The following is a 26703-nucleotide window of genomic DNA, read 5'->3' as shown; positions in this document are numbered from 1 at the left end:
CAGCTGATTTACAAAACACATGAACTGCAATACAGTTGTGAGAGTGTTTTCGACACTTCAAACAATAATAACATTACAGAAACAAAAACATGTGTACTATAAAAAGTAATTTTATGGCCATTGTAAGTTAAGAGAGAGTATACCCTTATTAATCCAGATTTTAGCTGAAACTCGCAAAAACGTGGCCCCATTCAAATGTAAATAAAGTAATCATATATTTGTTTACTATATAAGTGTTATATATCACTGTATGAAGAAATAAACATGCTATAATTATACACCATATAATTTTATTTTTATTTTTTTTCCGTGCAGTGACCCCCTTAACAAGAATGAATGATTGAAGAAATACGTGAAGAAATATCGTAAAATAATGTGAAATCGGTTGACACTATTCCCTCTTCAGAAGCTATGCTGGCAGGGAAACAAGTTAGTAAAAGCTTCCACAGCGTAAAGGAAACTTATTTTTGTATTGACTCCTTGAACATCACAAGTTTCACTACACCTATTCACTGAAATAAAAGCGGGATAAAACCAGATAGTCGACATTTTCCAGGATTTAATTTGCGTATATTTTGGAAAGTACAACAGTAAGCTTACTTTATTTTTTAGAACATAAGTATGTGTAGCTGAATAATCTTCATATATTATATTTTTAAATGTAATTTTGTTTATATATATATATATATATATATATATATATATATATATATATATATGAGGGCTCTAACTGCAAAAGTCACATTCTCCAATTTTTTTCGAAATTGACTTTTGGGTATATTCTAATTATATTCATAGCTTTGCACATATTGATCTAAGAGTTTTAAAGCAAAACTAACAGTATCCCACTTTATTTTAACGGTGAAAATTACGTTTGTTTTCAAAACTCACATTCTCCAAAGTCTTTGAATGCAAAATTCACATTCTCCATTTCAGCCAATAGGAAGGCTTGTTTGAGTCACGTGACACTGCACCCTGTATCGTCTGTTTTGCTAATGTTTTGTAAGTAGGAAGTCAGTGTAGTGGTGTACTGTTTTCTGTTTTATGCGTTAAATAGCTTAAAAATGGATATTAGTGTAAGACCAAGTGATAAAAGTAAAGGAGAAACACCCAGGAAGAAGGTTCGAGCACCAAACCACTGGAAAAGAGCCCAGGCAAAAAAGAAAAGGTAACCAAAACCTTCATACATAACCTCTATGTTCATAACCTATTTGCCATGTTTCAAAGACCGGGTTAATTAAGAAATAAAACTTTTTATTGCATAAATATTTACTTATTTAACTATATTTAACTTACGTACCGGTCTGAGGCATAGCTTTTGGATGCTTGTCATTCTCTAGGCGTATGCAATTTTAGCAAATAGGACTTAGGCCTTTGTTACTTTTGACACGAAATGCTAATATATCATTGTGGTTCTCTGAGACAAGAAAATAGAAATAATTGCTGAATAAAATGTTAGAATCAGCATATTATTTTTATTTTTTTGTTTTCAGATATGCTCCGAAGGGTTTTCCGGATTTTCCTACGTGTAACCACACCAAAGGCGCCCTACTTTGCCGATCATTGACAGCCCAGGACATAAGAAGATTTCATTCTGCTTTTTATAAGGAACATGATAAAATATACCAAGACAACTTTGTTCTAAAGCATATAACAATGAACGTGATAAAGCGAAGAAGACCCAAAAACCAAAAAAATATTAAAAAACAAGCTAGAGCAAAATATTTCATAACAAACCGTGAGAAGAAAATGGTTCCGGTGTGTTTGGGTACTTTTCTGAGGGCCTTAAATATTTCCAGATTTAGAATTAATAAAATTGCTGACCGGTTTTATTACAAACATGAAATGCCGAAGGAGAGGAGAGGCGGTGACACTACTGGTAACAGATTTGTGGCTAAAAAAGAAAGTATTATGACGTTTATTAATAGTTTAAAGTGCAGTGAAACTCATTACTGTACAAACAGAAGTGGCCGGAAATATTTGCCTGCAGAACTAAATATAAAGAAGCTCTGGCGAATGTATCAGACCAATGCGGAAGATCACCTTAAAGTGAAAGACAGTTATTTTAGATATATTTTTAATAGAAAATACAACTTGGGATTCGGATCACCTAGGGTGGACGTATGTTCTACTTGCCTAGAATTGGCAGAAAAAATAAAGTCGACAAAGAGTGATGCCGAGCGAAACATGCTTCTTGTTGAGAAACGGGTCCACAAGCTACGATCACAAGCATTTTACGGTTTGTTACAAGAAGACCGTGAAGATCTCCTAATATTATCTTTCGATTGCCAAAAAAATCAACCTCTACCTAAACTTCCGGATCAGTCCTCCTACTACACCCGTCAGCTATATTTAAATAATTTTTGTGTTGTAAAGGGTCATTCAAAATCCAAACTTGACAAAGATAATGTAACAGCTTACACGTGGACAGAGAATGAGTTTTCTAAGGGATCCAATGAGATTTCATCCTGTTTATATGACACTTTGAATTCTATTGATCTGACCCCTACATGACTGTTCGACTTATTAGCGACGGGTGTGGGGGTCAAAATAAAAATTCAATTTTAATCACTATGGTGTGCTCATGGTTTGTCAATGCACCTGATAACATCAAGGAGGTACAGTTAGTTTTCCCAATGACAGGTCATAGTTTTATCCCCCCAGATAGGGTGTTTGGCAATGTCGAGAAGGAGATAAAGCGATGTGAAGTAATTGTAAGCCCACAGGAGTACATTGACATCATAGGAAATTTTGCTACAGTGAAAAAACTTGGCGTTGATACTGTGAACCTTGATTGGAAATCTGAGGTGGAGCAACACATACGCAAGACAAGTACATGGCATTTTGGTATCCAGTCTTGTAGGCGGGTCTACTTTACTAAGGAGAGTAATGGTAACAATGAAACGGTTTTGGTACAAGGAGAATGTACCTATCGCCTAAAAGCAAATCCTGAACAAGCAGCAAGAAGTATAGTAAAAAGAGGGAGAAGCCTTAACAACATAAGACCAGTGACTATTGTTAAAGGTAACAGTGTTGGAAAGGAAGAAAAAAAGGCTGATGTAAACACTCTTCTACTAAAACATTATGGAAATGAATGGCGACAGAATGAATCCCTGGAGTTTTTTAGACATGTATTAGATGACCCTGAAGTCGAAGTAATTGGTGACGATGAGGAAGGTTGCCAACGAGCCGAAGAGATGCCTTGTTACCAAATTTAAAATACTGTACAGAAGTCCTAAATGAATAGGCAATAAAACTTTGGTTCTCTGATTTCTTCATTTTATGAGTTTTAATACCGTACCTTATAAATCCCCAGTAATTATGTCTAAGCATATTAATTTATTACTATTTTCTTGTCTTTGAAAGCCTACAATGTTTGGTGTCAAAAGTAACAATCTCCATATCGGATTATTGCAAAACTAACATTCTCCAGTTTGAGAATACAAAACTCACATTCTCCAAAGTTTAAAGGCATTTTTCACTATGTTAGAGTGCTTTTATATACAAAAAATGTTGTAAATCTAATTCGATGGAATGCCAACTCTAAGAACATATAATGGTTACCAAGGTTACTTTATTTATAATGCAAGTAGCAGTTTTTTGCTATTTTCGTAAAATTTTAAAAAGTGGAGAGTGTGACTTTTGCAGTTAGAGCCCTCATATATATATATATATATATATATATATATATATATATATATATATATATATATATATATTAACGCACAGACATAAAACGTCTGATGGCAATATTTTCCGCCTTCATTATTCTTGATCATTTCATTTACAATATACTTTGAAATACTAGTTCTATACTCATTAAAACCTTAATGTACGATTTTCAAATTTTAGTTTTTTTAAAATTTCCTATTCATACGATTACACAAAGTTTCGATACTCTCAGAGCAACAAGATATCCCTTAATAAACTAGGAACCTCACGTATTATTGTCTGTACTATGAAATTGTTATATATACAGTGTGTATCAAAATAAATTACCTGATTTTAAAACTCAATATCTATTGCTAAAAATGTACTACAAAAATAATATTTATTGCAAAATACTCACAAAATCTTAAAGTTTTAGGTATGTTATTGCAAATGTTCTATATGTCCACCAGCAGCAGCACGAACAACATCCAGACGATAGCTAAATTCCTCATAAACCTTACACAACGTATCTGCGTTCACAGACCTTATTGCGACAGTTATTCTGTTCTTTAGTTCTTCGATGTCATGAGTTAGAGGGGGAACAAACACTTTTTCCTTCACATATCCCCACAAGAAAAAAGTCGCATGGGGTCAAGTCTGGTGATCTTGGAGGCCAAGAATGAAGGGCATTGTCTCGAGGTCCCGTGCGCCCTATCCAACGGGGGACAGAGTGTTGTTGAGAAGCTGCCGAACATTGTTGTGCCAATGAGGCGGAGCTCCATCCTGTTGGAAAATGAAGTCACCAGAGTCTGCCTGAAGTTGTGGGAAAATCCCATTCTGCAACATTTGAAGATAGATCATTCCATTCACAGTGTCTCCCTCAAAAAAGAAGGGACTGTACACTTTTTTACGAGAGACTGCACAAAAAACGTTCACTTTCGGCGACTCTCGTTCATGCTGAATAACGTCGTGAGGTTGTTCGAGTCCCCATATGCGCACGTTATGTCGGTTTACTTTACCACTAGTATGAAATGTTGCTTCATCACTAAAAATTAATCGTGATAAAAATGTATCCAGTTCCATGTCCTCAAGTAGAGCATTACTAAATTCAAAACGTTTCCTTTTATCACCAACCCGGAGAGCGTGTACTAATTTTAGTCTGTATGGTTTTTACAGCAAACGACGTCTTAACACTCGCCAGACAGTCATGTGAGGTATACCCAGTTGTCTGCTTGCACGGCGAGTAGACGTTCGTGGACTGCGCTCATAAGTTTGCCGAACTGTTTCCACCATTTCGTCAGAAGTGCGAGGTCGGCCTGAACTTTTACCTTTGCACAAGCACCCTTTCTCTTCAAATTGGCGGTACCATCGACGAATGTTTTTAGGTGAAGGCGTATCAATGCCGAAACGACGACGAAAAGCACGCTGGACCGAAACAACTAACTTATCCTTGGCAAACTGCAACACACAAAACGCCTTTTGTTGAGCAGACGCCATTTTACTTCAGACTGACTGGAAACGAAGAAGACGCACTGACCGACATCTAGCGGCGATTTTATGAAACTTTAGGTCATACCCATTCCAAATACACAGCTTCCTGCACGCCTTATGTTTCGTAATTATTACCGTACAAAATCAGGTCATTCTTTTTGATACACCCGGTATATATATACTATCAGAAGTCAGGAGCTCTTCTCAATACAATGGTTTAAAATTATAATAAGATTTTTCGTTGATTCAAAAACTTTTTTTAATTATATTTGGCACCTAAAAATCTTGTACTTTTGTGGTACGTCAATTACCAGGATGCCGTTTATATCAACGTTTGAAATGATCACTAAACCTTTATTTTGTAAATAAAGTTAGAATGGAAATCAACAAACCAAGTACAATTTTCTTAAAGTTCAATTCGTGATTAAATTAAATTAAATATTTATAAATTACTTGCTTCTATCGGTACATATTAAATGTTTTCAAAGTTATTACGTAAGTTTAAATAGCTCTAAGAATGTAATGTAATAAAGTGTATTGCATAATCAGGAAAGTTTTAATGAAGGGTATGAGACGATATGATTTTCTGAACATTGCAAAGATCCCGAAATAGCCCAGGTAGCTCTTCTCGCAACACTTCACATCGTGTAAGTTTTGAATTAAATTTCCGGAATTGTTCAATGTGTTGTATTATAATCTGGTGACTTTCTATTATTTTAAATACAAAAAATGTGTTTAAGAATATTCACAAACATCTCTTTCCAACAACGCACTTTTTGTTTTCTTTCCGTTTACAACCTAGTGAGCACTTGATAGGTTTTTTCAATTACTAATTGAATTTTTTTATTACATTATTACTATGAAATGTTTGCAAAACTACAGGCTAACAGAGCTTCGTGCATATGATGCTACTGACAGTGCTTTACTCGTATGTTCATGCTTTATCTTAACACATTCATGATTATAGCACGCGTGATGCAGCTTTATTATATACATGTCCATGCTTCAGATGAACGGGTCTTGTAATTGGTACAAGTTTTAGAAAGTACCATGTATAAGTGGCCACGCTTCAAATAAATGGTGGTTAATGGGTTTTTTACATAGCCTGAAATTGGCAACAAATAAAATTAGTACAGAAGTACTTAATTTACCAAACTTGAACTTGAAACAAAATATGCATAGCGGATATAAGTAAAATTACCCTATACGTAACTTTAATAGTAAACAATGTAAATATGTGTAAAAATCAAACATATAGAATGCTATATAATTTATTTATTTGAATATGAGAAATTTGCACAATTATACATTGCCAATTTAACAATAGTTTAATCATTTTAAAAATGTGTGTCGGAACCATATGCGGTTATGGAATCAGCACTGCTTTACGTAAAACAAATCATTATAATATGTATCAGTATTACATTACTATACACATAGTTTAGATTACCAATGGTTGCTCTCCTAAGCACACGTAATATAAAAATAATATCAATTTCAATAACATTTTAAACCGGATTAGTTTTTTATCTATTAAAGACTTGGTATTTGAATGGAAATGGATAATCAAGAAAGTAAAATTATATCAGTTATTTTCAAAATCATTAAATAATTATGTAACCAAAATAATATTGAATTTAAAAAGTTAAACTTTATATTAGTTTAAAATAAATCTTCTTAATCATTTGTAAATAGTATATAAATATATTTTCTGAATTAATATCGTTCAATATTCACGTTACGGATTGCATTGGTTACAGCTTTTTGTGATGCATTCATGCATATCAGGTAAAAGTTACACGTTGAATGAAAAAACCTCTTAGGAAGTGACTTAAAAATGTATGGCAACTAAAATTTGCATTTGAAATAAACTTTTCAATTGCCTCAGTCAATTAGACTGCTTTTGGTATTGTAAAATTATAAGAAATATAATGATATTAAATATAAGTTTTATTATATTAAAAGTAAATAAATATATGTCTATCTAAGTCCAATTTTAAAGTAACACATTTATAACTCTGTAAAGTACATAGCAATAAGTGAATGCTACCGAGTACTGAAAAACCTCAACGCCCATATGCTCTTAATATTCTAACATTGGAAGGTCGGTTTTGGTATTACTTGAAGCATTAAAATCCATTATTGCATTATTTAAATCCATTAGTAAAATTGAGGTATTTAATTATGGATCGAAGACATGTATAAAAGTTTAACATATCTTAAGGTATAAATTATAATTTCTAACCATGAATCCTGTTACTTTATTTTTGTTTCTTTAAGACAAAACGTTTATGCAACAGCATAAATTTGATTTTTTCCACCAAAGGTAATACATGCTTGGGGAAAATGTTTGCTGAAAGAATTTTTATAAGATAGTGAGTGAGAGTATGCTATATATTTTACACTGCAATCGCTGTCGACGTAAAGTATTCCATCATCAACCTCTGGTCCGAGAAAAGTAATAAGAAACGCTCAATCCTTTGTAATTAATACTTTCATCATATTTATTAGTTGCCGTTTTATAATATGCAAATGTTACCATTGTTCTCTATTACAGTTATTTAAAATAAGTATATGGGAGTTACATACACTTTTAATGTAATGCATGTAAGATTAATAGCTTCCCGTTCCTCTGGCTCCAATCCAACAAGTATTTTTACTGGTTAGTAAACCTGACGTTTTCTGTAAATTCTTTTCAAATCATATTGCTACAAATCGTATTGCAGTAACTAATGTTTCTGTTCTTAAAACAATTTCAAAGTTTCTGTCTTCTACAGCTACATATACTATTTTTTAGACTAACAGAAATTAGTTACTGAAATCCTGTTAGTACCAAAACATAGGACCGGAGCTGGGTGCCCCTATCCTTCCTCCAAAAGACCATCACCTTCCTGTTTGAATGTCTCAAATGTTCTGCTGGTGTGACGAATTTTCTTGCTCTTGAGTTCTCGTGCTCTTTACTTACAACGTGTGCATTGACAACGTCTGTGTTCATATTCACGTATCTGTACTCCAATCTGAGTCGCTTATATTCCTCTGTGTCTTATCACCTGTGTCTTATTTCTCTTTTTAATGATAGTCCAGTATTTCAAGTTCCATATTTTATGTTATTTGAAGAGGATGGATTTCAATATTCAAAATGTTGTGTTATGCATTTTGTAATATGTAATGATAGTTTATGTTCAATATATTATTATCCTTTTAAACATTCTGTTTTTAATTCCCAACTTTGAACCAATAATAAGTTGGTTTACGAAAATTTGCATCATTCAATAATAAATTAAAATAATGAAATTTCTAAAGCAAGTATTTTATTGTAAACAATATTGTTGATGTTTTACTTTCATAAGGTAATAAACATAGTCTCAATACTCACGGTCTTGTTAGCAGTACCTCTGTAGTCAATAAATGTTTTAAATTTACATATAAAAATATGGAATAATACTTTATGGCGTATTGAAACACCATCGAATCAATTTTCATACGAGTGCAAGATAGTAGGAGGCATTGTAATGAGGATGTATTGCTTGATGTTCCTTAAAAGACCGAGGTAAAGTTTGGTGGTTGAAAAGAGAAAATAGCCATAAAATATAATTTATGTTTTTCTTATCACACTATTACGCACTTTACCTAGTTTATGCTCTTACTTTCTAAGTCAAGATATTTTTTACTTACGCCTTGTCTCGTAATCTCAACATGTCTTTCGTTTGTACACGTATCATTTTCTATATAAACAGCGCCACGATGAATATGTTATTATACAGAATTCATTTATAGGTGAGAGTAGACACTTATATACCGTTAGTCATAAAAACGCTGTAGACGTAGGGCTTTTCAGTCCACTATTATTTATTACGTATACAATTTTCATAATATCAAAACCAAGACAAACTATTAAACGTGTTTAATTATATACTAGTGGGATAGTTTTAAATTGTTGTTTCTATTCACTTGAATGATTACTGCCGTAGATTTAGTACTAAATTCTTTATTTGCATTATGTGATACTTTTCAAAACTGGAATTGAAATTCAGTGGATCAGAAGGGCTTTCAAAGAAGAGTTCAGAACAAGGTTAAATTTGTACCGTTATTTAGTTGTATTTTATATAATAAATATTTTCACAACCGTTTTACACGTTACCAGTTAATATAAGTTACATCCAATGCTATTGGAACTAAATTCTTGGTGAATTAATAACCTAATTGGCACGCGTATTGATGTTTCTGTCGTGAACTTTGTAACTGTCGATCCTGCTGCCAGGCAACATCTCGCGTGCTTTGTCCTTAAGTAAACTTTATATTATATTATATTTAAATGTATTTCAATTTATAATTATAAATTAGCCCTTGTGAGACATCTAATTTTGAATTTAATATGCAGTAAAGTTTTAAACAGTAAAGTAACTTACTTTATTTCATAGTTATTTGGCAGATTAATATGGATAATAGTGAGGTGATATCCTTCTAACGAGACCACGTTGTCATGAATCGTAATTTGTTTCGATAATCGGCTAATATGATTGTTTAAGGGAATTTAACTTCGAGTCTCTGAGTTTAGTTTTAACTATGAGTACAACGTCGAGTGCTTCCACCACTCGTGTTTTAGAATTCTAGTCTACTAATATTAACTTTTTCCGACTACAGATTGAATATCGAGCCAAGAAGCTGACGTCAGTGAGTCAAAATCAACTTAAAGAGAAGTCACTTTTAAAATTTTAATAATTATTAAGTTCGCATGCAAAATTCCCATAGAACATTAGAACCACCGTTGACTGCGAAACTCCTATCCGCCTAGAAATACGTCGTGTACTTACACCTGGACTGCGATGAACAGCAATAATAACAATATCATCATCAAGTTGGACAGCTCGTTCATAATTGGTTCTAGTACTTGGTAGTGATCCTGTTTCCCGAAGAGTACGAAAAGTTCCTGAAATTGTTTTGGTATCTGGAATCCTCCTATTAGGGTAACGTAGTTCATATTCTTCTACAGCAGCTCTAGCATTACCATTACAATAACCCAAAATAAAAACCATATCAGCGTATTCCTGTGATGTAAATAAGTAAGGCATTTTTTCGCTGAATAAACAATCGAATTATAACTCACAGCAAAATTGCATTTAATAACACGATTCACAGAACCCGATCTCCTGCTGTAGCTTGAAAAACACCACTAATACACAGTTCTAACGTAACAGTACAGAATACCATTGTTGATCAGCTGTTATTCGTGCGTTACCAACTTAGAAATTAATAAAACAAAAAACTGCATTTCGATGATTAGTAAACAATAATGGGAAAATGTTTGCTTCATTTATTTTCGAACATTTGATGTAAATTTTTATTAAAAAAAAAAAATACAACGTAATAAAACATTATATTTTTATTTACAAACAAATTTATTTAACAGTTAATCTTGTTTTCTCAATTTATCTCACCATTAAGGAACAAACATTTTGTTTTTGTTTTATTTTAACTAAATACCGTACGGTATTTCTTTACAGCTAGTAATGTATTATACTGAATAAAATTGATTTTTTGGTACTTATTTCTGTTTTATTTTAGACTTTGATTATATCAATTTTCTCAGAATTAAATTCTCAACAATTAATGATTGTTGATTTTATGTATTTATTACCAATTTAACAAAGTTAATGTACATCAAACTTAAAAAAACATTGTTTCGTGCCCCAATTGTTTGCATTTAACCCTGAATCCCTCAAAACCTACTACAATTACAGTTCTGAAACCTATTTTATTAGCTTTAGCAGGTAAAAATACATAAGAATCCACGATATTTCTTACTTAATTAACCTTTCCAAAAGTTCAGTATGGCTTTATTTTACTCTTTACCCAGGAATTCAGGCGAAATCTTTCGCTAGCTGTAACTCGCTAACGAAGCGTTTTCGGACCTATGTTTATATAACATTTTTTCATTATTTTTACTAGTACAATGTGCTGTAGAAGTGGGGGGAGAACTTCATGAATCACCCTGTATATATATATATATATATATTGCAATGAAATTAAAGAAAATATAAATTGAAAATGTGTAATGCTAAATGCAAAATTACATATTAGGTTCTTAACCATATACAATATTGCTACAATGCATAACATTGTTCCTACCTGTAGTTTCAACTGTTTAATAATAAATTTCTCCTCCATCAAAATAAAAATTGTACATATAACACAATGAAATTTATTTTACTAACACATTTTATTTTAATACATGTTCCAATTTTATTACCAAGCTATAGTGAATAATAAATACTAAGTAAATCAAACTGTTTCAAATCGAAGCACTTATCTGGTTTTTATAATTAAGACGAAATAGTTTGCACTATATGTTTACAATCCAACAGTAAATTAATGTGCAAATATGCTCTCACTAGAAGCACGTGTTCGGGATGGAATTGAATGATGTAAATTTAAATATTTACATATTTGTTTATGAAATAACTTCTAGTCTAATCATAGTGAGGCTTTTGTAAGTACGTAAACTAAATAGCCTATACACAACATTATGTTTTAATGTCTTGTTAATTTCACTTTACATGTCTAAAAAACTATTTGAATTAAGCACTACAAACATTACTATGAGAACCCAGGAGTCTTTAGTACAGATTTTCGTAGTTACACATGACTTTGGTAAAATATCAATTTTAATTTTAAATCCCATTATTGATAATGGCAAGGCAACTGAATATTATTTGATGAGACACGAAATCGATAATTTTCCATATTTTGTGAATTCTTGTAGCTTACTAAAAAGTTTTGGAATATGCACGTGTTATCTTCTTCAGGTAAAAAATTATTGCTACTTGGCCTCTTTATGCTCATTTAAATTAATATACATTCTTTGAAGTATGTTTTGGAGACGGAATGATTGAAGGAAAAAGGATTTTTCCAGAATTTTGGGCTATGTGAAAAAAACCATTAACCTTTAGTTTCTGCAGTGTAATCTGTAGCCTGTTGTTACATTTCAATAATGAGTGTTCTGTTTTGTTTTAATAAGCGTATGTTTCAGAGTTAGTGATGTTGACACACAACATAGTGGTTGTAAGTCCCGACCTATGCGTGTCACAACGGTCTGATTGGATTTGTAAACTTTAACCTAGATTTTATCTATGAGTTGTTAGTTATCTACTTGAAATCTCTAAAAAGTATATATCTAAAAGTATATTAAATCTAACCTATCAAAAGCACTTACTCCAATATTTGCTAGTATGTGTATAGTAGTGTGAAAATTTCAAACAACACAAATCAATTTAAAACTTGTCTTAAGCGCCTTCTGGTGTCTCAAGCGTTTTACTCTGTTGAAGAATTCATGATGAGCCGCTGGGAAATTTAAAAACCGAAATTGAAAATCAAAATTCAACAGCTGGATCTGATTTCTGAATGGATGTGTTTGTATGAATGTTTAAAATGTATTTCTGATTGATTGAAAACGTGTACATGGTTTTTAACAAAATGTGTTAAACTTGACGATTGCTATCCATGTCAGAAATTGTTGAAATGCAATAAAGATATTATTATTATTATTTGAATGATTCCTCATATATCTGTATTACACACACACACACACACACACACACACACTCTCTCTCCATCTCCTCCTCTCTCTCCCCGTTCTCTTGCAGAGGGATGAATGTAAGATTGTGTGTGATAAAAGTTGGGATTTATTAGCAATAAATACTTTAATTTATTTGTATATTAAAAATATAATTTTATATTATATGTTTTAAGTATAGTAGAGATAGTTAATTTATTAATGTGTTAAACTTTAACTATAACACGTTAAAATATTACATTAATCTCACCACTTTGTGTTTATGTAATTATTTTATTATCTTTATTATTTTTTGTTTTATTCTTAGATAATATTTATTTCACGTTTTAAATTTTACGTTGCAGCAGGTTAAGTGTAAGAAAGGGCCGTGCGGCCCTAACTTTGCCTGCAAGAATAGAGAATTTTTCATTTCATTTCCTTCTCCCTCTCTCTCACTCAATGTATCTCTTTTTACTACACACATTTTAATTATTTTAGTTAGCATCAGGAACATAAACTTACTTATTATAACATTATTATAACATTATTATAACATAATAATTAGATATGTACAGATTTTTTAAGTAAAATATTGCAATGAACCGCATTCTTATAAACCAAAATGTGATAATATTATGTGGCAAGATATTTCGAGTTTTTATACGAAGATTTCACTTTTTCTTCAGCTCTTCTACATATACAACCATGCGTAGTATTTTGGTTAACCTGTTTGAGTCATACCACTCAGTAGGCTGGCTTATTTCCTCTTGTGTCTGCCGCAGATACGTAGAAACGTCTTCTCTGTATTTTTTTTTTGTCTTTTAGTGTGCATGTTAAGAATCAAATAAGTAATATTTTTGAAATTTTCCATGCATACTCAGCGAAACCTTTTAAGTAACAAGTTGCGTATTACAGCTTACTATATTACAACTATTTTGTATTTATTTTAAAACGTACGAAAGCATAATATGTAACCTAGTGCACCAACTGTAATGTACAAACATAGACTCAATAGTACTGTAATGAGGTGCTTAGAACAAACATTAGGGCCCGACCAGTCAGATATCTGCAGTATTTGCTCTACTAATAATTTGTTATTACTGTCCCTGACAGCTTTGCAAAAAAATAAACAATTAAACGTATGTTAGTCAGTCAGTTATGCTGAAACGGACTAAGTAATTTATTATTATTCGAAATGGTTTTACCGTATTTTATACAAAGTAAACATGGATACGATAGTTTGGTAATGAGATGCTTAGAACAAAAATTAGGTCTGGAATGGTCATGCCCACAATGTCCACTAACAATGTTGATACTTTCCCTCACAATGTTTCTACTTATTTGTGTAAAAGAGTACTGAATTGAAAAGTGTAAAAGTATAATACTATAACTTTAAATATAGTTTACATCTGGTCTTCTAGAGCTAAATGGGTTTTTTAAATGTTGCCGAATGCAAGTATTTTCATTTAATATTTCATCATTTATTAAATCTCATTTAGTAACGAACAAAGAAATACTCAATGATGCAACTTATAGTAATCTCAAAGTAACACTTCAATTTATGATACTGAACATTTTATTTAAATTAAAGCATACACTTTTAAAAACCTTTAGATATATTAGTATCAGTGAGGCTATGTAAGGGTCCAATAATAGTAAAAGTCTTAAGTCCCATATACGTGTATACATAATTGAGCATAATTGCATCAATGTACAAAACATTTACTATATTACTACATTTTAATTTTATTAATAACTGATACAACAGAGTATTTAATTATATTATAGAATAATGGCCCAATAAAACGCAACGACAAAGCAGTCGCATGGTCTGCCAGATGCATAGACAGACCGATGGACTTTCCAATAAATGAAGTCCTTCCTGGGATTACGTTTTAAGTACCTACGACATATAACGAGAGATCTCATAGAAGCCCATAGAGATAGACATTAGCACGACTATTTAGTAAGCCCGTCGACCTTTTAATAATTTAGGACAACAATCCTTATTTAAAATTAATGATCATAGTTGTTTTTTATTCTATAATCTAATTTACTATAGTTATAATAAATCATATAATTATATATATATATATATATATATATATATATATTTAAAGCGGAACGCTTTACAAAAAATTGTAGAATAATTAATGGTTTCCATTTTTATATTGAATAAGAAATTCATTAATTTATTATTATATACATGTCATGATTTAATCTTCGTGTTTGCATTCAATAATTAAGGAAACACGTCTAAACATTCAGACAGCTGAGTCACGAAAGCACACAAACTAAATCAGTCCTGGCCCCGCCCTCTTTTTATTGAGCACGAATGGATGTTTATCACGCAATAATAAAGGAAATTCTAAACAGATTTTAATATAGATACCCTTCCAATATAAAATGTTAAATGTTATTCTTTGTGCAGGTAATATTAATATTTAAAAACGATAGTTTTGTACTATGAATGTATATTAGTATACGCCTTATTAATAAAAATTTTGTTTATTACGGGCCGTGTATGATGGCCGCCATTGTCTATGTTTGTCGGTCCGCCGTGTTTCTTACCATCTGAGTGATAACTTTTGACGTAAAACCTCTAAGAACTTGAAACTATTTATACAGTTTCCTCTTTGTCCAAAGAATAGTACTCTTGGTCTTAGAGTCAAAATATTAGAGGTCATTCCATCTGGCTCTCCGTCTGTTTTTCGCGTCGGTGCGATGAATGATGAATGACCTCATGATAGAAATTCCTTAGAGACATGAAATTTTATACATGGACTACTCTTGATCCAAAAGAGGGGCCTCTCGGTTTTGGAGGCAAAATGTAAAAGGCCCGTTTACTAATTATGACTTTCGTTATATTCTCAGACTGTCTTCTATACCTAATTGCTTTGATTTATTATTTTGAGATCCTGTTGTGAATGTTATTAGTCTCGTAACTTTACTGCTTTATTCATGAACTTTTATACCAAGCGAATGGGTATTATTTATTATAGCATTGGTTTATTATATTAGGTAACGCAATGAAAAAAGAAATATTTTATTCAACAAAAATAAACGGTTTTAATAAAATTCAAAAAAATTTTTGAAGGCATGTACTTTAGTTCATACTAAAGCCATGGTGTGGAAATTTGAAAAGTAGACATTGCGAAATTTGATTAGATCATCGCGTATTAGTGCTTGTTATCGCTCGATAAATAATATTTTATTGTACAGTATAACAGCATAAAAAAGTATTAAACGCATTTACTTTAATAAAACGGTCACTATTTATCTTGTATATAACGTTTACCTGTGCGTTTATGTAAATTATTTGGACTAAATATACATCAGGCAATGCGTCACGTAGCTTTATTTTTATTTTTTTTTTGCTTTTTACGACGCGGCATTTGAAAGAAGGACATGTTTAACTAAAGCTGGGAACACTCCAAACAGATTGGGGCCGGCAGCTTTATTGAATTTGTCACACCTAACGGTACTGCTGGGCTTGTTACTGGATAATGTTTTTTATGTTGCAGTTTTATAATATAAGATAAATATAACCGTTTATTCTACTACATGTAGTTTTAGAAGTTTATCAGTACATTATGTACGATTGTATATATATATATATATATATACAACATATGGCATTGTTTTAATAAATATGTGGATGAGCTCTAACTTCCATTCATCAGGTGTCAGATAGTACAGAATATATCTATACTACATGAGACATAGGCTCATATTTCGTCTATCTACTGTGATGATTGTTTTAGTACATACAAATTTATTTTAATTATATAAATATCCTTAGATTTGTAATAAAATATGGATTACTTGATCTCTTTAAATTAAATAAATTATTCTCCTTATACAATGATTATTTGTTAATTTTAATTACACTACGTAAATATCAAAATACAAACAAACATGTAAGCTTAATTGAGGCATTTTAATATTACTTGAGATTTATAATTTTGGATATCATTTAAAAGCATGAACAGATAATTCTTCATTTAAATTTGTTGTTGTGAATAATGTATATTGTATTTTTGTCAAATATACTGTAAATATATTAAACATCTATTCATTTTGTAATATTTAAAATGTACTAGACGTTTCGATTACGTTATTGCCCAATCTAGAGTAACAGTTAGATATTGACTATGTACTTTCTCTCTGCATTTTACTACTAATCAAGCACTGGAAAAAAATTTGCTTATATAATTTAAATGTAATGAAATGTTTCAATTGTTCAGTAAAATTCGTTGACCTTGACGATTGTCAGATGAAAAAGTAGAAAAAGATTTATGTCACTTTAATGTGGCTTATGAAACATAAATACTAACTATTTCAGAATTCATAACTGTTCCAGTATACATTTTTACCCGTTCTCTTCTAATAAATCTTCTTCTGTTTCAAGGAATGTTAAAAAAGGACTTATCCCTATTGGTTCAGCCGTTCTCTAATATAAAACTTAACTCAATGAAAATCACAATCTAAATAAAGAGCATCTGCAGAAATTAAAATGTTTTCATGAAGTCCTAAATCTGACTTCTGTAAAGATAAGAAGTTTATATGATGGCGAATCTCCAAATATGGAAACTTCCATAGTGTCTTTGAAGTTTACACGTCGACAAATTATGGTGAATTATTTCTGTTTTTGAAAGCCTCAGTGATGTAAAAACTTGTATTCTGAATGATGTACGTGTTATTATCCGACGGTAGGAAATTTTGAGGGGTTCGTTTTTTACCCTCAAATTTCTATCACCAACAAAACGATCGCGGCTGGCAATAAATGTTTTAAAGAACATTTCTCAATTTACCTAAATGAATACTAGGTTGACTTCTTGTACTGCAACAACTGCGTTTAGGCTCTTAGACAAAATAGGTTTTATCATTTTACGAACTCACGTTTCTCTCAGTCTGAAAGTAGTGGGTGTTAACTGTAATTCATAAATGATTTTAAAATTTGCAACGTCGTGTATTATTGTTAAGTCAATCAGTGTAAGAACTACCGAGCATATATAATTGAAATGTTACTAATACATAACATTGTTAATTTGGAATAATAACTATAAATCTAGATAACATTTTTATATATGTCTTCCTCACGAGATTTAGTAAAGGTTATTTAAATTCTACTTAATACAGTCTATTAAAAGATCAAAAATTTAGAAAATTTAATTTTAAAAAAATCCATAAAGAATTATTTAACATTATAGTTAAATAGATATACTGTTTACATTTCTTCATTAGCTTAATCATATTGCGATGAATTATGTAGTTATAAATACATTAATTGATAGGAAATAACTGTGGCATTGCGTTGATGTTAACCAATTCCTACTGTTTTAGTACATTGTACGCTCAACCCTAATAGTAGGTCACCTTAAACCCTTTGCTTACGGCCAGGATTTTTCAAAAAATATACTTAAAAAGAATAATTGATCTATGAATAATGTAATATGAATCGTAAATATACTACTGGAGAAACATGTAGGCTAAAGCAATAATGATATGATACAATCATACAACCAGTAAATGTATTTTACACACGCAATCGTTTCCCGATTTATTCATAAATATAAAAAATATGTAGAATGTTACATGATATTATGTTGGTACTAAACATTCCTTATCTTAAATACTAAGTTAGAGCTTGACATTGGACATGCCACTCGACTATAGAACGCAAGTGGTCCCTGTCACGACACTTTCCGCGAACCTATGACCTTTACTATGCTATTTCAAATACTGTGATTGCACATGACATTGGACATGCCGCTCGACTATAGAACGCAAGTGGTCCCTGCCACGACATTCTCCGTGAACCTCTGACCTTTACTCTGCTATTTCCAATACTGTTATTGCACATGACATTGGACATGCCGCTCGTCTATAGAACACATGTGGTCCCAGTCACGACACTCTCCGTGTACCTCTGACCTTTACTCTGCTATTTCCAATACTGTGATTGCACATGACATTGGACATGCCGCTCGACTATAGAACGCAAGTGGTCCCTGTCACGACACTCTCCGTGAACCTGTGGCCTTTACTCTGCTATTTCCAATACTGTTATTGCACATGAAAATGGGGGCACTATAATACTCTTTTATACTATTGGTGGCTGCTTAATCACACAAAGCCACGTGCTTAAATGGTAGAATTAAGTTACAATATTTATATTAGTATTTGTTTAGTTTTGCAGTAAAAATAATCCTCTTACCCTTTTAATGAACTGTCAACAATAAACGACAATAAGCGATAATAATTTCTGAGTTCCTAAAGAATATTTTTTATAAATATACTAATTTCATTAATATTTAGGGAAAAAATTAAAAGACATCAATGATCAGTATGTATTCTATTTGAATAAGGATGTTGTACCTAATAATTGTATTATAAACGGTTGTAAAATTCCAGGACTACGTAGTAGTCTTGGGATTGTGGATTGTGTGTCGAGCGGTTTACATATTATCTCCAGAACGACCTATATACTTGATTTATTATGTTAATCTTCCATGTCAGACTGTCAGTTACAAAATATATTTGTTTTAATAAATATGGTTATAGTTATAAATATCCTTAAAGTAAACAAATAAAATATTTTTGGGACATTAAAACAAATTTTCTAATCATAAATTAGTTTGAGATAAAACATTATCGGTATCGTTTGGTAAGAGAATTTCATTTTCAGGGTTAGAGTATTTGAAAATTTAATTCAACTATAAAATAATGTACAGCGACAATTTTAGTTCAATAATATTTATATTTATTCTTTGTAAGAATCCAATTTCCGCTTGAGCGCACTGAAATCGCTTTTGCCTTTAGTAAACGAATGTCAAAATATAATTCACCTAGTTAAGCTTCACAAGCGCTGATACACTTTATGTAACCTAACCTGCTATCATTAGCCAGCTCACTACACTATGTGAAATGTAATAAAATAACAAAAGGAACTATGTACGTGGTTTCAATGCTTCAGCAAAAATATAGCTTAGTAGTACTGTAATTGTGTTCTTAACAAAGGTATGTGATATCCAAATATTCATTGTTGATACATTACAGAATTTAGTTATATATAGAGAGATCTACAAGGTTTTTTAAATGCCATTATGAAGATAACATGAAGATAATGTCAGTATAAATGGATTTCAAGGGTGTTATACTAGTTATATATTAGGTAAACCATTCGTAGGAAGTATTTTACAATATATTTTAATATAATGAAATGTGTGGACAAGACTTCAACCAAAACTGTTCTATAAAATATAGAATTTGCTATCACCTCAAATATAAAAATACAAAATGTAAATACAACAATTAAATCAGTCATATAATGTGTAAAATTACTCGCAGAACTCACTGATGTGTAAATATGTTACATCTCACAACGAGTGAGACGTAACATGCTTGACCCTGCGAATTACCCTCTGATCTTACTATTTTTATCTTGTATACGCATATGTAATATAAATTTATTGAGTATATAAAATATGATTAATAGCACCACAATCTTAATTCACTGTACAATACACAGTGCAAATATTCTTGTTCACAAAACTTCCAATGATTCATATTACATTGAAAATAATTGTTGACAGTAACAGCAACCTTAATTTATAATACCCCTATTCATGGTTCACATTATTGTTAATTATGACTTGAATTACCCATAATTAATACATACAATTAAGTAATTCACGGTTACTCCCTATGAATAATAGTACAAGCAATATGGTTCATATTACCCTAATCTGGGTTAGTACCGCCTTCACCATTTACTATACTACATGTCATACTTAATCGTAACATAAATTGTGATTCATTATATTACTACTTGTGGTTTACATTACCGCCAATTGTGAACAAAAGTACAGTCAACCATGTTTTATACTAACATAAATCGTATTTATTATTAAGGAACTATGTCCAGGACAAGCAATATGCAGTATTATTAGCCTCAAGAGATTAATCCCCGCATGGTCTCGTGCAAGAGGTCGGGCAATATACAATATTGACAACATTATCGGTTTGAACATTTGAACTATTATTAGGTTGAACTATTATGTAGATAAATCTGCCACGTTTGGTTTTGTATACTTTAATTCTTTTAAACTAACAAACTTCATTTATAACATGAGTGCCAATGTGACAAACGTCGTCAAATTATATACTGTAGTAAAGTTAATCAATTATCACCACTTAAAATAACAAAATTTGTTTTTAAAATAAATTCAATCTAAAAAATGAGTTGAATTTGCAGAATGTTCAAATGGCACACCAGCTGATTTAGAACTATTGGCTACAGATGATCTTAATATAAAATGAATCTCTATTGATTTTTTTTTAATTAAATGTGTTTGTTGAACCATGCATTTTAAAAAACATTTGATTGATATTAGTTGTGCCAGATATTAATTTGTGTACTTTAAACATTGAGTTTGAGTAGAACATTTCAAGTGAATTCGCGGGTAAATGCCAGTTAATTTAAGTAAAATACTTGAAAAGTTGCCTAGATGGAATATGTGTTTTGACGTTCATTGCAAGATTTATTAACAAAGCAATGCTTAAAAGAACGTTTAAAATAATTTATTGCTTGTTTTATTACGCTATAGCAAGAAAAGGCAATATGTTATCACAAAAACGTAAAGTAAAATTCACTTGTGTTAGTATGAAATTAATTTTAAGTGTTTAATGTGTCTTTCTTAAATAAGCATCATAAATAAATGTAAGGGAGTAGAGAGGAAGGCAATACAGAACTTTATGTCGTCGCTTGGAGACTACGGTAAGATGGATTGTATAGGCGGTTAAACGTCTCTCCAGCGACCAAACTTTGTACAGACTCTATAAACAGGAAATGAAAGTTATATTGCAATTATGTGGCACCAATGTGGTATAAGTCGTGTAGAAATAACCGTCTTAATTTTCTGTATAGTAAGGATCAGAATTTGGAAACCTGAACGTTATGTACTATTCATTATAGGATGAACTTTGGAGAAGTCTACTACTCGCAAAGTTTCTTTCTGATTGCCTGTATGTCGGTCTACCTGCCTGTCTGTCCGCACCATACCACAGAAACACGCAGACACTGTGAGTGAAGTGTCATTTCTAAACAGGAAACACTGTGTTCAATAATGGTCATCCCTCTTTGTGAAATTTGTCTGAGCGTTAGCGAATATTTTTTACATAGGCATAAGACCAATATAGTAACCATGATGATATCGAGATAACACCAATATGAATGAAATATTCAAACAAACTGAATATTACTATTTCGACCAAACTTTGTATAGCCTCTGCTTCTGTTGTTTATATTCTAGTACGTTTACACATGAGATGACAGTTATATTGGAATTATATGTCATTAATGTAGTATATGCCTTGTAAAAGTACTAGTTTTAACTTTTATATTTATAATAAGCATTTTTAAACCTAAACACATCACCACTCATTATAGGCTGAGATATGGAGAATCGTATCACTCGTAAAAGAAATACATTTCTATATGACTGCTCTCACAAACAGTGACTTGGCAGTTTTTTTGTATTATAAACACTTAAAATTATATTTTTTTCATGAATAAATTTTGAGAAACATTGATGATTTACAGTTATACCATAGTAATAACTTATTCTTTAAGATTACTGATTCATATGTAAGCACTCAATGATTGTTTACAACTGACTTCAATATTCATGTTTAAACATGCTGTTCAAGATCAGAATATATTAAAAACAGGGTAAGTTTATTGAGATGTACGCCCTGTACACGAAAGAAAATTAAGGGAAGTCTAAAAACTGTTCGCACGCCAAACAATGTTAAAAGAGTGATAGTTGCAGTTACTCGCAGTGCAAATCGATGGGATATGAAGCAAGGGTTAGTACTTGGGCAAACATTCCTGCTGAGGATTTTGTAACAGAACTTTCATTTTTATCCTTACAAAATTCCATATTTTGCACAAAATTAAAAAAAACACTATATAGCTGAATACTTGTATTCTTGGTAAATTATTGTCCTTCAAAAATGAGTTCTCTAATTTTTCTAAACTGTTGATTATGTCTGAAAAAATACATTCTTCTATTTCTGGCCATTTTAAAAAAACATTAGATGCTCATAACCCCAGAGAGCTTCAGCCCAAGCTTTTACATCGCACTTAAGTGACAGTAGGCAGTGCAGTTATGGCAAAGAGGATTTTAGGAACTTACTTCTTTGTAGCTAATGGGAGAGACACTGTTACTGACAGCTCAGTATTTTGTAATATTGAATGGTGTTATATGGTGTTATATCTCTATTACTAGTGGAACTGGATATTTATACTGACGCTCTGTTATATCAGCAAAATATAGCCACTGTGTACACTGCAGACTTATCGTTGACCTCTCTCGAAAATGCTTTTAATGGTCGTTTAATCTCAAGGCCGTTAATCTGACATAAAGTGACCAGCTCAATCTTTAGATATATCTACTTGTAATAATTTACTATAGGGCTACTTAAAACTCAAGGTGTTCCAAACTTATCTGGGAAAATCTCATGAACTGAAGCAAAAAACTACAAAGTAGTTTAGGAAGTTCCACAAGAAATGCTGGAACAAGTGTTCGACAGATTTCATTTGCCGTCTTGAGAAATATCAGCGAGTTCAATATGTCATTCAGAGGATATGGTTTTGAAAACATTACTTTACAAAGTCTAATTGCATAGTAATATAACGTCATTAAGTTATATGTTACTTTTCAAATCGAGTTTATTTCGTCATTGAAAGTATATAGCTCTCAAAACATTACTTTACAAAGTCTAATTGCATAGCATTATCAAAGCCATTATATGTTACTTAGCAGTAAAATATTAAAAGTATTACATCTTTGATGTTCACTACCTCACCCTGTATAACCAATTCTTGTCTCCATGGAAATACAGTTTGAATGAAGAAAAAGTCTTCTCGAGATATCTTGCAACGTGATAAAAGTACATTTTCGTTGACTAAACTGTTTCATCATTGTTTAAATAATACATGTCTACAGGCAAAGTCATCCTAAACTTACGTAAATTGTTTAAGTTGACCTGCATATGTCACATGTTATACGTATCACAAGTGTACTGAGTTTATTTACCAATTTAATATTTTTGTATTTTTTCAATACAAGTACAGTACTAATAAGATTAATTAAAAACTGGGTATTTAAAACATTTTCAGTCAGCAGTGATCATGCCACAGCTCTTTCAAAAGCAAACATTTTGTTGGTTCCTGCATTACCCGAGGAGAGATCTCCAGATTCAGTACAATTTGATCATTGCCTGTTGTGCTTTTTGGTGTAGTGAAAAAAATAATACATAACTTAATTTAATTTATTAACCGCTTAATTGTAGTGTGAAATTTTAGATTTACAGATTTAAATTTTCTGTGAAGATGACATCTATTGATGCCTGGATTATGCTCCTCGAATTTTATATGTTTATTAATTAAGTTTAATGCTGCTTATAATATATTGTAATTGGCACATTACCTTAGTTTACGCTAAGAGATATGGCCAGGATGATCAATAAAATGCTAATCAACAGTTTAAAGCAGATTATAAAATAAGTAAATCAGTTTTGCCTGACTTCAAACTTGGTTAAATTGGCGTTGATAAGATCATTACTTTTTCAGATTGTTTTTTTGTTTTTGTACTGAACGTTTTGTAAAAATAAATAAAACAATTGTAAATATATATACACAAAAATTATTAAAAACATTTTTATATTTTTCTATTATAGTTATTTAAATATATGTAATTTTTAATAATATCCTCGAGCTGATAACGCAATACAGTTTTTCAGCACAATTTTTAAGTTTTACAAGGTACAAAGGATATTGTCTTTTTCAAATATTTTCTGCATATTAATATTAAGTTATGTAATGTAGAAGATTAAATACTTTAACAGATAATTGATGTAAAAGTTATATTTTTGGTAAATTTAAAATCCTAAATTAAATTACGTAGTAAAATAACCCATAAGATTATTTAAAATAAAAAAGAGTATCAGTGGAAAAAATAAGTTCATAAACTTTTGTTTGTCTTTTAGTTAATTAAAAAAAATTGTTAATATTTTTATAGCCATCGTTTTTTGACGTTTCATAAACAAAAACTATTTATTTATTTAAACATTGACTCTAAACAAAAAAGTGTTTAGTACTATATTACTTAACTTTATTATTACTCTATTATTTATAATAATGTCAACATTTCCAACACAGTGTTTACTTCATTAAAAACCATACCAGACATCTATAAGCACTATATAGAATTTACTGCTACTATAATTTGATTTATTCCGAAAATCGACCTTAGATTTTCATTGAGTAATGTACAAAAATAAATTTATTTTATTAGGTTTCAATAAACTTATAATTTCCAAAAAAATTTACAAAACACAATAAATGTGTTAAATAAGTTTAAAGCAAATATAATTACTCAAATATTGTGTTGATTTGCCAATAAAATTCTGTAATGCTAAAATAATTCCGTTCTATTAAGGGGAGTCGGCTGACCCTATCTAACCCTATGTTAAATTATCAAAGTTTCCGTACCTTTATATCAGGAACTGTTTATGGTATCAACATATTTTTTTTAAATTATGTTTTTTGAAGTTTTTTAATCTTTTGACACGAAGAAATAAAAAAAATAAAAAATTTTAGTTTTTTATGAAAAAAAGTTTAAAAAACCATGTTTTATTGTAAATAATCTGTAATAACTTTTTTATTATAAATATTTTTAAAGTCTGCCGGGTCAACCTTTTAGTTTTAAATTTTCTACAAAACAAAACAAAAATCATTGAGATATTTTCAGTAGTTCCTGAGATAAAAAAGTAAACTTTCGGGAAATCGCGTTTAAAAATTATTCTAAGCAAATAATTATACATACACCTACCTTAGTGAATTCCTGCTCCATAATCTGGATTTTTTGGGTCCTCTTTATCCTCATATTCATCCTCTAGTTCTTGCCAATACTGCACTCTGCCGGCACTTCTTCTCAATTTCACTGACTGCTTTCTCGGCCTTCGCAATTCTAGTTTCATCTAGTTTCTTTATAGCACTCACACAGTTAACCCCAGCAATGATGCCTAACTTAGCTATAATTTTGCACGTAGCTAGGTTGCCCAGGTTAAACAAAGCTAAGGCTTCATGCACACCAGTTTCTAGAGTCTTCAACATATCAAAATTTTCTGTTAGGCAAGCGGGACCAAATCATGTTGTTCAACGACTCGCTCATGTTTTGAGTACCGCCATGTAGACATTTCTTGAGTAATTCAGGTGCAGCTAAGTCTTTGAAAATTGGCTTGATTACACCCATGATACTCGTGGTAAGGCGAAAGTGTGCGTTGTGGTCGTACCTTTGCTTCTTCAAACTTGCTTGCCAATATTTGCACCAGGTATTACCAGTTGTTTTTGGGCAAAGTGCCTGCGCCGGTTCCTCATTACTGGAAAATAAATGAAAAAAGAGAGCCCGTACTGTTTGTTTCATTTGTTGCAGGCTGGTTGTATTCCTCCTAATGGCAAGTCCATAATAAATTGCTATTTGTTCTATAGCAACACCAGTAAGTCAGCCTCGGCTGCCAATTGATTAGCTATCAGAAACATTTTTGGTTGCCCTTTTTTTGTTTCAAAGCCAGTAGTCGTGTTGACATTCGCTTTTGGACGTATCCAAGGCACTCCAACTTTTCTATTTTAAATTCAGAGCCATAAGGCATTAGCTGTGACACAGTAGCGTACGATGATGTATCACCATCGCCAAAATAGTACTTATCTATATCTAACATTGTGCACAGTTTGAGATCTCTTGTAAATATCCACAACTAAAATAATTCCTCCACAACTATCCAAAATATCCACAACTAAAATAACACCTCCATGCCTCCACTAGATCCTGAATAATTTGCTACACAGTTTGGCTTATGCTCTTTTTTTAAATCTATTAGGACATCTACAGTGTTTGGACAGTACTTGTGCATCAACTACTTTACTGGACAAACTAATT

At 31.3% G+C, this 26703-nt stretch overlaps 1 protein-coding gene across 1 annotated transcript; it reads left to right on the top strand.

The window, feature by feature from the left end:
• Window positions 1-1041: 1041 nt before the first annotated feature.
• On the top strand, window positions 1042-2514 carry LOC124372448. The gene is made up of 2 exons (XM_046830851.1): window positions 1042-1168; window positions 1494-2514. Exons 1-2 carry the CDS (start codon window positions 1065-1067, stop codon window positions 2512-2514), a joined length of 1125 nt encoding a protein of 374 aa, XP_046686807.1. The 5' UTR covers window positions 1042-1064.
• The last annotated feature ends 24189 nt before the right edge of the window (window positions 2515-26703 follow it).

This window comes from Homalodisca vitripennis, unplaced genomic scaffold (assembly GCF_021130785.1).
Source record: "Homalodisca vitripennis isolate AUS2020 unplaced genomic scaffold, UT_GWSS_2.1 ScUCBcl_3224;HRSCAF=8614, whole genome shotgun sequence".
Lineage (NCBI taxonomy): Eukaryota > Metazoa > Arthropoda > Insecta > Hemiptera > Cicadellidae > Homalodisca > Homalodisca vitripennis.
This window is presented reverse-complemented; position numbering and strand designations above follow the sequence as displayed.